The 16,413-nt window shown below is 35.2% G+C and overlaps 3 protein-coding genes across 8 annotated transcripts in view; all 3 read left to right on the top strand.

The window, feature by feature from the left end:
- Positions 1-3,551, top strand: part of LOC105138771 (beta-galactosidase 6-like) — a 13,046-nt gene extending 9,495 nt beyond the window's left edge. Inside the window, exons 16-20 of one of the 2 annotated variants that reach the window (XM_011044962.1) lie at positions 558-665; positions 933-1,043; positions 1,678-1,889; positions 2,115-2,442; positions 3,170-3,551. In XM_011044962.1, coding sequence (XP_011043264.1) covers positions 558-665; positions 933-1,043; positions 1,678-1,889; positions 2,115-2,442; positions 3,170-3,280 — 870 coding nt within the window. In that variant the 3' untranslated portion in view covers positions 3,281-3,551. Of the gene's footprint in view, positions 1-557; positions 666-932; positions 1,044-1,677; positions 1,890-2,094; positions 2,443-3,169 lie in introns of those variants that run through there. The other variant, XM_011044963.1, reaches the window with a different exon arrangement.
- A 1,978-nt stretch (positions 3,552-5,529) lies between these two features.
- On the top strand, positions 5,530-10,661 carry LOC105138769 (endonuclease 4-like). 5 transcript variants are annotated; one of them, XR_844846.1, is made up of 11 exons: positions 5,530-5,838; positions 6,199-6,314; positions 7,080-7,254; positions 7,421-7,531; positions 7,639-7,694; positions 8,120-8,203; positions 8,778-8,870; positions 9,158-9,225; positions 9,507-9,580; positions 10,185-10,364; positions 10,396-10,661. XR_844846.1 is itself a non-coding variant. In XM_011044958.1 (10 exons), exons 2-10 carry the CDS (start codon positions 6,201-6,203, stop codon positions 10,301-10,303), a joined length of 894 nt encoding a protein of 297 aa, XP_011043260.1. In that variant the 5' UTR covers positions 5,530-5,838; positions 6,199-6,200; the 3' UTR covers positions 10,304-10,661. The 5 variants fall into 5 exon arrangements, 4 of the variants coding, with proteins under 4 accessions (XP_011043260.1, XP_011043262.1, XP_011043263.1 ...); XM_011044958.1 differs by having other exon boundaries at positions 10,185-10,661; XM_011044960.1 differs by lacking the exon at positions 5,530-5,838 and adding an exon at positions 5,870-6,027 and having other exon boundaries at positions 10,185-10,661.
- Positions 10,662-10,728: 67 nt separating this feature from the next.
- BFN1 (bifunctional nuclease i) lies at positions 10,729-13,313 on the top strand. The gene is made up of 9 exons (XM_011044957.1): positions 10,729-10,871; positions 11,604-11,784; positions 11,869-11,961; positions 12,039-12,094; positions 12,176-12,259; positions 12,396-12,491; positions 12,588-12,652; positions 12,772-12,845; positions 12,968-13,313. The coding sequence occupies exons 1-9, from the start codon at positions 10,737-10,739 to the stop codon at positions 13,090-13,092; spliced, it is 909 nt and encodes a 302-aa protein (XP_011043259.1). The 5' UTR covers positions 10,729-10,736; the 3' UTR covers positions 13,093-13,313.
- The last annotated feature ends 3,100 nt before the right edge of the window (positions 13,314-16,413 follow it).

The raw sequence follows: 16,413 nt of genomic DNA, 5'->3' as shown, positions 1-16,413 counted from the left end.
CGGACCCGAAATATTATTTATGCACGCGAATGATCATAGACGATGGAGGATAACCCAAACAATTGAGAGATTGGGCCTTAACTTATGTTTTGGGTTTAATTTATGTGAACTTTTAGTTGAGTTTTATTAATTTGGCTTTATTTGTTGGGTTTGATTTAATTATTGTTGGGTATTTTATGTAGTGGGCCATAAGCCCAATCACTTATTCTAGTTAGGGTTTTAGTATAAATACCCTACTTTTCTAAATATTAAGGACTTTTTGATGATTATTGAAAAATATTGCAGATTTTGCATATCTCCAATCCCCTTTCTCCTTTTTCTTTGCTTTCTCTTCTTGCTTTTTCTCTAAAAGCTTCTTTCTATTCCCGGTTTTAATTCTTTTGGTTTGTTGTTTCGCATCACATAGAATCTCACTGCTCTTGCTACTCCTCTAGTAGTATACGATGCTTCGTGTGTTTAAACTACCCGGTCCTTGGAGCAACAAACCTGTCTCTAGTTATTTTAAGCTATCTTTGATGCCTGTTACTAACATCTCTAATGTTTTTTCTGTGCATCAGAACTACGGACCATGGTTTGATGTTCAAGGAGCTGGAATTCATTCTGTTTTTCTTGTTGACTTGCACAAGAGCAAGAGAGATCTCTCTTCTGGGAAATGGACCTACCAGGTTAAAATACATCTTATATATCAGCTTGACTTGGAAAGATTCTGTCCTATATAGAGTTTTCTTTAATCTATCTATATGAAGCTCTGCCAAACGAAGTTCAATTTCAAGACATCACAAGTTAACTGTCTTTTTTCTGAGAAAAAGAAATTAAAAAACCAAGCCCTTGCGCTGAGACTCCCCCACCCTCCATGCAAGAGAACACTTCACTCCTGTTAATCACCAAGAAGATTTCAACTTTACCTGCCTTAAACATTTTCTCCTCTCCAGGTGGGACTTGAAGGGGAATACCTTGGACTGGATAACGTCAGTCTCGCAAATAGTTCATTGTGGAGTCAGGGGACTTCTCTACCTGTTAATAAGAGCTTAATATGGTACAAGGTAAGTGGATACATTCAACCGTCGAAGGTATCAGTTCATTAATTTTTAAAGAGTAAGTGTATAATGCATATGTTTCAAGAATTGGTTGATGAAAGATTTCTCTTATATTTCTCATACTTGGCACTGGCTGCAGTTAAGCCGTCATTCTTGTTTCTCGATCCTTTTTATGGCTTTATAGGTTTGATAATTCCCTTCTTTTTCACATATCAAGCACCTCTATGGTTTAACATTCATGGATGTTTGAACGCCTTGACAGTTCTTGTTAAGTGCTGATAGAATGTGGCTGGACTGGAAAAACGTAGATTGCCGTTGTCATTTTTCCTTGATGATTTGCCCATCATGAAAATGAAGTTTCTGTGTTGTAGATATGTGATGAGAAACTACTATTGATGAAGAAAAATTGTGAAACAGTTGAATCAAACTCGGGGGGTTTTTTATGTATTAGGAGCTTGAATTTACAAGCTACAACTTTTGTTCAGTTCTATCAATAATGAACTGTATGGTGCCAGTTAAATAAAGCACAAATTTCAAATCAGGCCCTGCCCTTCTCCAGTCACTAGTTGAAGCTACTTTTTCCTTTGAGTTCACCACCGGACTACTGCATCCTTTTTTTGGTTTTTGCTTTCATTCTTAGGCTACAATCCTTGCTCCTGAAGGGAACGGTCCCCTTGCCTTAAATCTAGCAAGCATGGGGAAGGGCCAGGCATGGATTAACGGACAAAGCATAGGACGATATTGGTCCGCCTATCTCTCGCCATTAACCGGTTGCACCGACAATTGTGATTACAGAGGAGCTTACAATTCATTTAAATGCCAAAAGAAATGTGGTCAACCTGCTCAAACACTGTAAGTGTAATACTCAGAGTGGTTGCTTTATATGAATACAATAAGACTAGCAAAATAGATTCCTTTTATGAGAACCAAGATCATAGGTTCAATTCTTTTGTTCTGCGAATGCTTTTCCATGTATTTTATCTAATGTTCATTTTATTGCACTTACAAGTTACATCATAACTAAAACATAATTACAAATGATTTCATCATTTGTAAGTAATTTATCTCATTGCTCAGGTATCATATTCCACGCACTTGGGTTCATCCTGGTGAGAACCTACTGGTCCTACATGAAGAACTTGGAGGTGACCCTTCACAGATTTCTCTGCTCACACGAACTGGCCAAGATATATGCTCTATTGTATCAGAAGATGATCCTCCACCAGTTGATTCCTGGAAACCAAACTTAGAGTTCATGTCTCAAACTCCAGAAGTTCGACTGACCTGTGAACATGGATGGCACATTGCTGCTATCAACTTTGCAAGCTTTGGAACTCCTGAAGGAAAATGTGGAACGTTCACTCCAGGGAATTGTCATGCTGACATGTTAACAATTGTGCAGAAGGTAATAAACACTTACTTCGCAGCATAATCTAAAACTCTTGGATCTCACATGGACCTGCTGAGTTGAGTATAATTCTATCATGACCCCATGTTTGCTACCTGGGTCTAGTTTCTGTCTCAGTTCTCCAAGCATTTAATCTTGGCTTGCATGAGTCACATATTTCAGAAGCTATCCTAACAGTAATTGCCACTATTGGCTCCTCATTGTGTTGAAGACTTAAGAGGAATGTTATCTGAAAGATAATTTCAATTCTTGCGCATTGCATTAAATGTTGAAGGATGACATTCTGACAGAGACAAGCCTGAGTTTTGTATCTTGCCTTGTCAACTCCCAAATTGTTACATACTCGGGTTTGGTTTTCCAATCACAGTGCATTTGCTATCAATCTCATAAAATGATTGTATACACAACTGGGTTGCCAAGCGCATTCTCTTATTCAATCAAATTTATTGTATCATGTGAAATCTGGATATTATTTTGAGGGTTAGAAGGATTGAGGCTTAATGGGTCACTGTTTCGTTGAAATGCCTTCTTGGAATTCTTTATAGCAACCTTTTCTTAGGCCATGCTATTACTGGTTATCTGGTTATTATTCTACTATTAATCATAGCACCTTGCTATTTTGGACTTGTGAAATAAATTTTTCCTCCATCAATGGTTGTATCTTACTCATAGCACCTTCCTCCTGCTTCTCTTCATCTATTACACGTTTGAATGATAATTACAGGCTTGCATTGGCCATGAAGGATGTTCCATTCCTATATCAGCAGCTAAACTTGGTGACCCCTGTCCTGGAGTTGTAAAACGCTTTGTGGTTGAAGCTCTATGCTGTGAATGATTCCAATGCTGTTCCGACGGAGGCGATTACTATAATGGCTTCTCAATAACAACTCTGGCTCTCCAGACTTGCCTTCAAATCTGTGATTTTGAGTGTCCTGCATATATCAGAAATAAGCATTTCAAGCAGCCAGTCAGTTTCTTCACTATCTTGTATTTGTTAAAAGCTCAAAAAAGAACATAAGTTCACATATGTGCCGCCATGTAAACACTATACAACTTCAAGGTACCAAATACTCAATTCATTGTTTATCTTTACCTCGTTTATTGTTCATTTTCTTGTACAACTTTCATCAAACACTTTAGATCGCATTTGATGAACGTAATCCTACAACTTGAAAAAGGAATTCTTTGTCAACTTCATAAAAATATTTATTTTAATTTTAAAATATCTTTTATACAATATTTTTTTATGGGGAATTTCTCTAAAACAAAGCCTTATTGATTGGCATAAAAAAAATCGGTATACAGAAACGTTAAAATCCATGTACTCGATTGATGAAAAGTAATTATTGTTTACTAACAACGCAATTTAGAGGCAATTCGGCATCACTCAGGACTCTCGGAGAAAGCAAAGAAGTTGACAAAAAAGAAGAAGAAGTAGAACCAATTTAGAGGCTGGTGGAATACTTTTTCATCCAAGAACCATAGAGACCGGTGGAATAATTCCTTGTACAAGTACTAACCAGAGAAGAGATGATCTTGGAAATCATCTATGTATGCAATTTTACAAGCTCTATGGATGGGATGAGTACTTCTCAAAGGATAGATGAAGTCAGTGAATCATATAAAGATGATGAACAATTCAAGAAGATCGTGACTACCAAGTTGATTAACTTGAAAAACTGGCCATAATATTTATTTGATGAAGAGGTTTTGAGGTTTAACAATATAATTATGATTGATAGCAGAGGAAATCTGAGAGAGAAGCTAGTAAGTATAATATATGACTCTCAAGTGGGAGGGAATGCACCATACAGAATTCATACAAGAGGCTTAAAGCAATGTTTTTCTAGCCTTGCATGAAAACCTCAGTTAAAGGATTTGTGGAAGATTGTTACGTGTGTAAACAAGCTAAGTTGGAAAGAGTACCCTACCCTGGTTTACTGCAGCCGCTACCTATACCAGAAGGTATTTGGAACAACATAACAATGAACTTTGTGGAAAGATTGCCAAAGTTTTTAGGGAAGAATGTTATACTGGTAATTGTTGATAGATTCACAAAATATGGACATTTCTTTGCTGTAACTCATCCTTTACTGCTAAAGACATCGCTAAGTTATTCTTGGAACATGTATACAAGTTTCATGGATTACCAACTTTTATTGTGACTGATAGAGACAAAGTTTTCAGGAGTCTTTTGTGGGAACTATTCAAACTACTAAGATTGAGGTTATTTATGAGCACAACATTCCATCCTTAAATCAATAGTCAATTAGAAAAGGTTATACAGTGCTTAGAAACCTATCTAAGATGTATGACCATGCATAATCCAAACAAGTGGTACAATTGGTTGTCTAAAGCTCAATAGTGGTACAATTCGAGCTATCACTCAGCTATATGGCTATCGACCTCCTATGTCCTACCCTACCTTGGAGGTAACTCCGTCTGCACCGACTCCAATAGTAGCTGTGAACGAAGTTATTCAAAGGAGGGTGAACATGGATAGATGGTTACCGTCATAATTAGAAAAGGCTAGAAACAGAATGAAGTAAACGGCTGATAAGGGCAGAACTGAGAAGGTGTTTCACGTTGGTGATTTGGTCTGCTTAAAGCTTCAACCCTATAAGCAGATGAGTATGGCACTAAGGAAGAATGTGAAGCGGAACCCGAGGTTTTATGGTCCCTATAAGATCATACAAAAGGTTGGAGGGGTAGCCTATAAGCTATCCCATGACTGATGAAGAGGGCAGAATCAAATTTAGTCCAGTAGCAATCCTAGATCGAATATTGAAAAGGTAACAAGACAATAATGAGTCTGGTACAGTGGTCAAATATATCCCATGGGAAGAGCTGGAAGAATTGGCAAAACAATTTCCAGAATTCAATATAGATTCTTGAGGATAAGAAACTATTGAAGATAAAAGTATTGTTATGATCATGAGCTTACATCATCAATGAAGTATTTGATTTGTGATAAATAAAGGGATAAGCATGAGAATAATAAGGAGAATAAAGGGTGGAAAGCAACTGCAGAGAAGTATACACGTGAGGATGATAGTTAGTATAGTTGATATGGTTTTGTCAATTAGAATCTTGGTGTTTATAAGCTGTTGTAGAGAAAGGAAGGCAAGTATTTGAATGATAAAACATCTCTTCTTCTGAATTTCTTCTCTAAAATTGCTTGTTTGTTAAGGCATAGCCTTAACATGTCCATGTATCAAGATGAACAGAGCTAAAACTTAGTATACCATAGTGTAACTTCCCCCAAACCAACCCCAATAGAAACTAGTGCTACTCATATTACCGCAACCATCCAAAATCAAAGAAAAGCATTATAATCCGAAGCAAGCAATTGGGACAACACAGGCCAGCCCAGTTTGATCAACTTCCAGTTAGGTAAGTTCGTTGCACAAACAGAAGTCCCTTTTTACCCCCCTCCTTTTCCTTTTCTTAATCTTATTTTAAACTAGTTTTGTTTGTTTCCCGAGAAAATGCCAAGAGAAAAAGAAAGAACGGAAAACAAACTTTAATCTCAAAGTTTGAAACTTTCACCGTATCCCTTCTCAATCACGCAACTTAATTCATGTGGGTCATTTTCACTGTATTACGTAACTTCCTCTATGTGGTTTACTTGAGCTGTTTCTTTTACCTTGAAATGTTGTACCGTTTTTGTTCTGTCTTCTTTCTTCCATTTTCTCAGAAACCAAGCAAGGGGGTTTAGTTGAAAGTGAAACTGACCCTTTATTGACTGAACAGAAATGGGGGTGTCTGGCCTGTTGTGGGCTGTGAGGGCGCTTGTTATTCTTCAATTTGTTACTGGGATTCTTGGTTGGGGAAAGGAAGGTCATTATGCTACTTGCAAAATTGCAGAGGTGAGATTTGGTCTTTATCCTTTATAATTTTGGACTTTTTAAGTTGTCAATTTTGTATTTGGCTCTCAGTGATCAGAATTTGATCTTTGTTGGGTTCACTTAATTTGCTTGCCATGTTTGTAGGTCTGCTTAGGTAGTTTTCTTTTTATCATTTTGGATATGGGGTGATTGACTGATTGAGAATTTGAATTATAGCTGTTACGAAAATGAAAACGTTTGGTTTTACTCACTGTTGGTATTGCTTTCATGGAATATTCCAATTCTTCTTGGACTTTTAGACTAGCCTTGATTGCATACATGCTCCTGTTTAGGAGTCGTCTTTTTGGTAATTTAATCCACCCGTCCTAGACAACTTTAATTGAGATTTAATTCAACTGAACTCTGAGTTTTGAGATTATGGAAAAATCTCCAGTACCACTAGTATACCTGAACTTGTTGATACATTTTAGCATTTGCTGGTCGCATATTGTGGGACCACAAATACTTAAATCTAAACGAGAGATGTGTGGACAACGATAATGATCAAGGTTTTGTGAGTTTTTTTAGGGTATCTTTGTTAATGATTAGAAGATAATGACTGAATGAGTGATTTTACGCACCCAATATTAAAATCCTGCAAATAAAGCAAAACGGGTTCCCATAGAAAGTAATAATGGGAATGCGCAACCACATAATAAGTATCATGTAGAGCAATGTCTAGCCCAGAATCTGCCTGGAATATTGCAATTGTTAATCCTATCTGATGAAGGACTTTTGATTCTTTAGGGGTATCTAACTGCAGAAGCTCTAGCTGCAGTGAAGGAATTGCTTCCAGAGTCTGCTGAAGGTGATCTTGCAAATGTTTGTTCTTGGCCTGATGAGATCCGATTCCACTATCACTGGAGTAGTGCTTTACACTATGTTGATACGCCAGATTTCAGGTGTAACTATGAATACTGTAGTAAGTTCGGCTTGCCCCTTCTATTCTTTGGTTCAGCTAAATATTTTTTGTGCTATTATGTAAATTCAATGGTAGTTTTTGGTTTGAGTTGCATTCATGACTTTCCACTTTGCTGGGTTATAGAGACAAATATTAGCCCTTTTAATGTTCTCCAGCTTTCTTTCAGGGGATTGTCATGACTCTTCTGGACGTAAAGATAGATGTGTTACTGGAGCAATTTATAACTACACAAACCAACTTTCATCGTTATATCAGAATTCCAAATCAGAGTCAAACTGTAAGCAAGCATTATATCATTGAATTTGGCACATGCAAGTGCTATATATCATGACATTTCCTTTTGCAATGTATGATATGTGGACTATTCCTATGTTGGTTGTGCAGACAATTTGACGGAGGCACTTATGTTTTTATCACATTTTATTGGAGATGCACACCAGGTCTGCTCCTGTTGCCTATTGCTAAGACTTCACAACTTTAATACAGCACATAGGGTGCTAAATCTTAATTAGCATGGTAAATGGATTGTTCTGCATATATAATTAGAAATCTTAAATTCTTTCTCTGGAATTGCTTCTATGGACATGCAACACTGAAGAACTAAAAGGAAACCTTGGAATAGAAACCTGTCATCATTGAACAGGAAGTATTTGTTTCTGAAGGCTTTCTTTTTAGTACATAACTGGACAGTGCCTTATTTGGGTCTCTACTCCTTTGGAGCGCTTCTGTGATATTAGTAAATACTTTATCTGTTGTGGTTTATATGTGATGATGTTTAGTAATGCTCATCTATTGGCTGCAGAGCCATTTCACATGACTCAACTTGTCTGCTGACCTGATTTCAGAACTTGTTTTGTGATGACAGCCCCTGCATGTAGGTTTCCTTGGAGATTTGGGAGGAAACACAATACAAGTCCGTTGGTACCGTAGGAAGTCAAACCTGCACCATGTAAGCTTTTCTGTAGTGTTAATCTACACACGTGGAGGATGATTCCCTTATAAACAAAGAGAATGTTTTGAGACAGTTAATATGCATGGAATGGATTTGGATCCTCTCATGTTCTTGAGAACATGATGAATTGTGTTTAAATTCAAATCAATAATTATATTTTAGCTTAAATTCAAGTACTTTGCTAATTATATATCTGAAAACTATGTAAAAAATAAAGTTTAAACATGATTCATCATGTTCTCAAGAATTTGAGAGTATCCAAGTTGGTCTTTCAACTTGGATGATAGGTATACACAAGCAATATATAGCAATGCAGTCAAGCCATCTCATTGCTTTTGATCTAAATAGAAAAGCATCGTGGACTTTAATGACCATCAAATTACTTTGACATGACCTTCTTTTATGCTCATTTTGTTCTCTTCACCTACCTATGGGTCAATATGGTTTCCAAATAATGGTCATTGTTTATATGTTTCTGGAACAACAAATGCTCTTTCCCATGTGTTTTTGGATGTCATTAGCATTATAAAGTCTCCTATATCAGTGTCAATATTGTTACTCTCTCTCTCAGGTATGGGACAACATGATTATTGAATCAGCCTTGAAGACATTCTACAGTTCAGATCTTGCGACCATGATACGGGCCATTCAGAATAATATAACAGTATACTTTTCCTTCTAACCTATTTCTCTGATTTCTAATTGGAAAATAGCGTGTACATTGGTATCAGTAGTGTTGAAGGACAGTACTCGATATATCTGCTTCTTCTATTGTTCTGAATTGTTCTATATAAATCACATGAAAGTTATAACTTGGGGATATGAATTTGTTGCTTCACAAATTTTTATTTTGTGTGAGTGCATGCTCCTGGATTTTGCTTTTGCTTTATTTATTTGCCATTTTTTTTAAGTGAGAAGCTTTTTTTGATTGCTTTATTTCATTGTTGATAGGAAAATTGGTCCAATCAACAACCACTATGGGAGCATTGCGCACACAACCACACAGTCTGTCCAAATCCGTAAGTATATTCCTTTTTCCTTGCATGCTTCATCTGCTTAATGGCAGACATGTAATAGTGCAATCAACCATGCACTGAAAGAGCTATTTTTGTAATGGTGAAAGCTTTACTCGTTTGAAATTGCTGAAACACATACGCATGTCAGTTCTCCTGTATAGAGTTAGACTTGATTGCTCGAGATGCAAGTTTTTCATTGCATTCGGGGAATAAATTCACATCATCCATCAGTTGCAAGGGGTTGGTAACTAATGGCTTGATACTTTTCCCTTCAAATTGTGCAGCTATGCTTCTGAAAGCATTAGTTTGGCATGCAAGTATGCATACAAGAATGCCACGCCTGGAAGCACTCTGGAAGGTATTCTCTTCAATCAAACAATCAATAAATTTTAGATTGTTGTTACAGAAGCTAGATCAGGATAGCCTTGCATATAATTAAAATGTGACTCATGTAAAGCTTATACCTCATGAGTCTTGCCTGCTTCCTAGGGTATACCTCATGAGTCTTGCCTGCTTCCTACTGGTGCCAATCATGCCCTGCAGGTTGTTGATATTGGTTTTATTTTGTTCCAGGTAAGGGGGGAAATGCCATTTTTGTTATCACAACTAACCTTGAAAATGCTATAGATTTGTGTTTTTTTTTTTTCATGTCATTTTATCCCATGAATCATTTTATCTCTATGCTCAAAGCCACAAAATTGGACCTTCCAATATTTGATTGGACAATGCAAAGGTCTCTGTAGTCAACACCATATCGGATGGACTTTTGGACCATGCTTCTCATGTATTTAACCATGCACATGTCCAGTTCAATCCAGCATGTTATGCATGTGGACTGTGGCAAACTCGATCCAGCAAGTTTTTTAACAAATAGACTTTTTTGTCACGTCATAAACTACCTGAATTTCCTTAGCCACACTCTGTTAAGAATAGTTTGTAATCCTTGATCTTTTGCGCTGCAGATGATTACTTTCTTTCCCGGCTGCCCATTGTGGAAAAGAGACTAGCCCAAGGGGGCATTCGGTTAGCTGCCACCCTGAACCGCATTTTTGCTTCTCACGTGAAAATTGCTCAAGCATGAAGATAAAGAGAGAAAGAAGCATCTTCAGTTGATTACACAGAGCGGGGACCACCGCACCAATATATATATAGCACGAACTTACCTTATGCGTAATACTTTACTCATTGTCAGCTCTGTTAAGCAAGCTCCAAACTAATCTTTTAAACCAATTCTTGGTTTCATTCCTGTTATGTGGTATACGTTGTCTTGGATATTCCCGAATATGCCCCTCTTGCACATGGAAAATGTCAACTTGAAGGGTACTCAAGAGTGGAATTTAATTATTGTACTCAATAAGAACCCTTCATTCTTTTTTGTATAAATGTAACCGAACGTTTTCTAAGCTCGTTATATGTATCCAAAACTCAAATTAGTGGCTCATTTCGTTTCTCATGTTTTGTGATATTGGAGGAAGAAAACATCAGGCAGTTCAAGCTGATAAAAAAATAAAGATATGGATAGGATTAGAGGTTTGCTGAGATTGTGTGCTCTTGCATTTGTATTTTTTGCGGGTTTAGCTTCCATTTCATTGCCAGGAGCTCTGGGATGGAGCAAGGAGGGTCATATAATAACTTGTCGGATCGCACAGGTAATGTATCGTATCCTTTCTTCTAGGAAGTAGGTCCAAAGGTCTTAGTAGTAAGATATGTTTAAAATTATATCAAAAATCAAGGAAGATGAATCATCATTAGAGGCGAATATTCATCATCATGAGATAAAAACCAATAAATCGAACTTGTTACTATAATTCTTACAAGTTCTCTACCCTTTCCCGTGTGTTAATTCAAACCATTTTCTGGATATCAACAGTCTGTTTATTTGTGATTTTGGTCCTCTTCCACCTTGAACAGAGAACAATGGATCCAGTGAAGGCCTGTGAGCCGGAATTATAGGGACTTAACCAGTTAGATCGGCTGGCATCTGGGAGTTGTGCATCATACGCCTAAATGCTAGCTTGCTCAAGCAACAAACCCATGAAATCATGATTGCAGTCCTGAAATTTGCTTCCCCATTTACTAGTTAATTCTTACAAGTTTTAAATTGTGTTTGTTAGTGACCTAAATACGGCCTTTCTTGCCTGAAATAAAACCGTAAGGTATTTACAAATGTCTTTCAGCTCACACAATACCCGTTTAAGAAATGTCCATCAAAGTATGAAAAATCAAAAAATTGTTACGTGATGGATAAGCGAGCTTACTTTGCCTTAAAGAAATGGTCAGGAGTCAGGAGATGCGTTTTTATTTTGCAACAAGACTACGAGTCCTAGTGTTTACTCACAGCTGAACTTTCATGACTAAAGTCAGTGCCTTTCAATTAGCAGAATCTTTTAGGGCCTGAGGCAGCACATGCTGTAGAAAACTTGTTGCCCCACAATCTCAATGGCGATTTATCGGCACTCTGCATATGGCCTGACCAAATCCGTCATTGGTATAGATACAGGTGGACTAGCCCACTTCACTTCATTGACACACCAGACAAAGCCTGCACATTTGATTATTCGAGTAAGCTAATTTTTACCTCATAATTATCACTTTTATTTTCAGTCGTTAGTATACTGTTGTAACTAATTTGTTACTTTGTTTTAGGGGATTGTGTGAAAGATGCTTGTGTTGATGGTGCCATCCAAAATTTTACCTCTCAGCTTTTGCACTATAGGGACGGCACTGCAGATCGTCGATGTAAGGAATTCCACATTCCAGGATTATGATTTTACTGTTGGAATCCTGAGATTTACATGGTTTTATTAACTTTGCAGATAATTTGACAGAAGCCTTGTTATTCTTGTCCCACTTCATGGGAGATATTCATCAGGTATATATATAGACGGTTCCGGGTCTGCACATCTCATCTTTCTTTTATCATAATTCAATGAGTTTCTTCTTGTTTTTACAGCCAATGCATGTTGGATTCACTAGTGATGAAGGAGGAAACACCGTTGAACTGCGATGGTTCAGGCACAAATCTAATCTTCACCATGTGAGTACCATCAATGACCATCCTTGTAGCCTCAGCTTGTGATGTATATTGCTGTGGCAGTTTTCCTGTACAAATAATAATGCAGGGGCAGCGTCCTTTTTCTTATGAATGACTGAAGTTGAATTTGCTTATCTAGGTATGGGACAGGGAGATTATTCTTACAGCTTTAAAAGATTTCTATGACAATGACATGGTTCTCTTGCAAGAAGCCATAGAGGGGAACTTCACTGATGTAAGACCAATTAGCCTATTCACTTCACCTTCATGTATACATTAAACATCTGGTTCTCTTCAACTAACTGTTATATATTGCTGCCATGTTACACAGGGAATATGGTTTGACGATGTAGCATCATGGAAAGATTGTGATGATCTCCTTTCTTGTCCAGACAAGTGAGTTCTCTAATTCTAGACATCTACATGTTTCTTTCAAAACAAATGTAAATAACTGGTATTTCTCATTAGGTTACCTAGTCAGATTTGTTAATCATGCTTGCCTTTTACGTGTGTAGGTATGCCACAGAGAGCATAAACATAGCTTGCAAATGGGGTTACAAAGGCGTCAAGGAAGGTGTAACTCTAGCAGGTACGTACATATCACCTAAAGACAGCATTGCACACTAATGACAATCTGATAAAATCCAAAATATTAAGATTTAAAGAGTGTGGTTGAAGTTTAATACTTGAAAATATGTTGCATGATCATAGATGATTACTTCGATTCGAGGATGCCACTTGTCATGAAACGCATTGCTCAAGGTGGAGTTCGTTTAGCCATGTTCTTGAATCGGATTTTTGGGGATCCCGAAGAAGGGTTTGCATCACCAACATAAAAAAACCCTACTAACCAGCACAATACTTGGAAACTTTGACTGTAATATTTGTTGTTACTGTAACTAATGTCTCTACAAGCGTCATATGTATGATCCTGGTCTTAATTTATAAGGTTGTTAATTAGGCTGCTATGGTTTAACTTTGCTGTATAAAAGCCACAGCCACATTTACTGTCATTTTGTAATTCGTGATAAAGAAAGTTAAAACTGTTCTCTTTTCAGATTCTTCTCAATTTCCTTTCCCTTTTCCTTGCTGGCACACAGCATAATCTTAAAACTCAAAGTTCATTCATTGCTTTTCCTAAATTCCTTGAAGATTCCAGGCCAAAAACAAGATTTTACTACGTTGTTTTACCAATCAAATGTTCTGTTCATGGTATGACTTGATGGTCATGATCAAGTATTGAGACGTCATTAATTAGTTACAACTCTGACCCCAAATCTATTATTTTCTTACCCCAATCTGGTCACCCTTGCAAGCAGAGTAGAGTGCTGTGATGTGATTAGTGATTGGGCCTTATCATTCAATTAGTTGGATATCACCCATTATAACCCTTGGCCCGTGTTCCACCGTTATAGTAATTTGATCATTATATTTACAATTTAATCCCCACTTCGACAATGAACCATATTTATTAACTCTTTTTTGTAAAAATTATGTAAGAAATGATAGCGTATATCTACGTGCTTCCTTCTGTCATAAAAAATTACATTCTTTGCAAGCTTTATAGTGTACATCTTATTAAAATGCATAACAATAAGATCTCTTTATTCAAATATAGTACCTTGAATAACTTTCTTAACCAAATTGCTTACCAGGCATATGAAGCAAGGAAGCAAGGACCACTAATTTAAATTTTAGGGTAGATAACATCATTATTAGTTGTTTTTTAAAATGTCCGTGAAATTGCTCATGACCTTGTTATAAACACATAGTTTGAAGTGATCTTTAAATATTGAAATATCTCTTTTGCTGCTCCAAAATAAAATTTTATAGGTAGGATGTTCCATGTATTTGTTTATGATACCCAGTACATATATAATATCTAGTTTTATAGTAATAAGATACATTAAACTTCCTATAATTTGTTTGTAAAGAGTAGAATTAATCGTCTTTCCCTCATAATTCTTGTGCAACTTCAAGTTTAGTTTTATTGATACGGTGATAGGATTTCAATTTTTCATCCGAAACTTCTAAAGAATTTCCTATGCATATTTCCTACAAGTAATGAAGATTTTCTTTGATAACTATTTCATTTTATATGCATATAAAGTAGTGTATCAATCATAAATTTATCATCTCAAACTCCTTTTTTTATTAAGCTTTTAAATTCTACCACCATTGTTTCATCATTTCCCATAAAAAAGAGATCATCCACGTATAAACACAACAACAACATCTCCCTATCTTTTATCTTTATGAAGAATATGTATTCATATAGGTATTTATAAAAAGCCTTCTTCTTGAAGTATAAATCTATTCGACTATATCATATTCTTGGTATTTGTTTAAGTCTATAGAGAACTTCTTCAACCTATAAACTTTATTTTATTACCTTTTTGTATGAAACCATGTGGTTGCTCAATATATAATTGCTCTTGTATGTCTCTATAGAAGAAGGTCGACTTTAAATTCATTTGACAAATGAACCAAAAGTGTTGTGTTGTAATAAAGAAAACAAATCGAATGGTATCTTATTTAACAAGTAGAGTGAACATATAACATTCTTAATTTATAATATCATGAAGTCTCAAACATTTCTTTACGAATGTCAAGTATTGAATAATAAGTCTAAAATTATGATTTATTTTTTTCTTTTTATTAAAATTCAACAGAATGTTTTTTTTTATTGGTACCAAGTTATCAACAACACTTTTATTATATGTCATTGCAAACTTCCATCTTGATCCAATCATCTTAGATAATATCTTATTGATCAATCAATTTCTCAATACTTATACTTTTTAATATATTTAAGTCTCATAATATCAATTAATAAGTCAAAAGCAAGAGAGAAAGAGAGAAAATGAAGGGAAAAACATAAAAACCAAGAAAAATAAGAAAAGTGAGAAAACAATCCTGTAAGTTTGCAAAATTCAACTTATAAAACCCTAATTTAAGAAAGAATCAAGTAAAGGAATGAGAAATTGAGAGAGAGAATTTAGTAAACCTTGAAAGAGAAGAAAAATGGGAAGAAAGTTAATTGGTAAACATGAGAAGTTTGTATTCAATGTTTGATTAGATGTTTTTTTTTTAAGCTTACTTGATTAAATTAGGAAGTTATTTCATAGAATTTTACTTTAATTCCCTTTAAATTCTTGATTCTTGAATTTAAGGTTCTTATAGGAATTTAGAGAAATTAGAAGGAGAAGGAAAAATGATGAAGTTGAAGTGGAATAACATGAAAATAAATTAAAATAACAAGTAAATAAAGAAAAAATTAGAAAGGAAAAGGAAGATGGCATTCGACCAAATTAAGAAAAAGCGGAGGAATGAGTTTTTGATGTTGATATTTAGAAAATTATGTTTAATCATGATATTTGAAATATTTAAGAAAGACTAAGTGAAGAAATAACATTAAAGTTGAGAAAAATAAGTAAATTCAATGTAAAAGAGAATTAAACTAGTTAAAAAAAAAAGCGCATAAAAATAAGATGTTTAGATTGTGTTTGAATATAGTTCTTACATATGTTTAAATAAAATAAATAATATGATGTGAAGGCATAAAAATTAGTATTTTATAAATTAAATTTTGTAAGTTTACAAGGTTATTTTCTCACTTTTCTTGCTTTTCTTGGTTGTTATAATTTTCCTTTACTTTTTCCTTTTTCTCTCTTGCCTTTTCTTTTCCTTCTTTTAACATTTTACTTTTGCTCAGTTGAGAGTTGATTTGTTTTATTTTTAATGGCAAATGATCATTTTGTCCTTAATGAGTCATTTTGCTTTTATTTTACAATCCTTTTTTTTTTAATAGTCAAGAACTTTGTTCATTCTAAAATTTTAACTAGATTTTATTCAACATATTTTAAAGTTTCTTGTAAAATTTCAGCTTAATCTGATAGTCAGATTGAAAATTACATCCAATAATATAAAATTGGTTAAATTGTGATTTCTCATCAAATTTCTGAATTTTTCCAAACACAAATTTTTAAAATTTTCTAATAATCCAATCAAGGATTATAAATTTTTCTATATAAAACTAGTCAACTTATGATCTTTCACCTAGAAGGTTTACAAAACACCTCTTTATAATTGACTTTAAATTCTTGTTTATAGCCCTTAGCCACAAGACAAGATGAGCTTTATTTTTTCTTTGTTTC

The sequence above is a fragment of the Populus euphratica genome, unplaced genomic scaffold (genome assembly GCF_000495115.2).
Source record: "Populus euphratica unplaced genomic scaffold, PopEup_1.0 scaffold159.1, whole genome shotgun sequence".
NCBI lineage: Eukaryota > Viridiplantae > Streptophyta > Magnoliopsida > Malpighiales > Salicaceae > Populus > Populus euphratica.
The sequence above is the reverse complement of the archived record's forward strand: the minus strand, read 5'-3'. Positions and strand labels throughout refer to the sequence as shown.

Bases quoted from the DNA above. Each gene is read 5' to 3' on its own strand.
- LOC105138769 (XM_011044958.1), top strand. From the start codon at position 6,201: ATGGGGGTGTCTGGCCTGTTGTGGGCTGTGAGGGCGCTTGTTATTCTT. The intron at 6,315-7,079 runs GTGAGATTTGGT...TTGATTCTTTAG, and splicing joins CTACTTGCAAAATTGCAGAG to GGGTATCTAACTGCAGAAGC. The intron at 7,255-7,420 runs GTAAGTTCGGCT...GCTTTCTTTCAG, and splicing joins GTGTAACTATGAATACTGTA to GGGATTGTCATGACTCTTCT.
- BFN1 (XM_011044957.1), top strand. From the start codon at position 10,737: ATGGATAGGATTAGAGGTTTGCTGAGATTGTGTGCTCTTGCATTTGTA. The intron at 11,785-11,868 runs GTAAGCTAATTT...ACTTTGTTTTAG, and splicing joins CTGCACATTTGATTATTCGA to GGGATTGTGTGAAAGATGCT. The intron at 12,653-12,771 runs GTGAGTTCTCTA...TTACGTGTGTAG, and splicing joins CTCCTTTCTTGTCCAGACAA to GTATGCCACAGAGAGCATAA.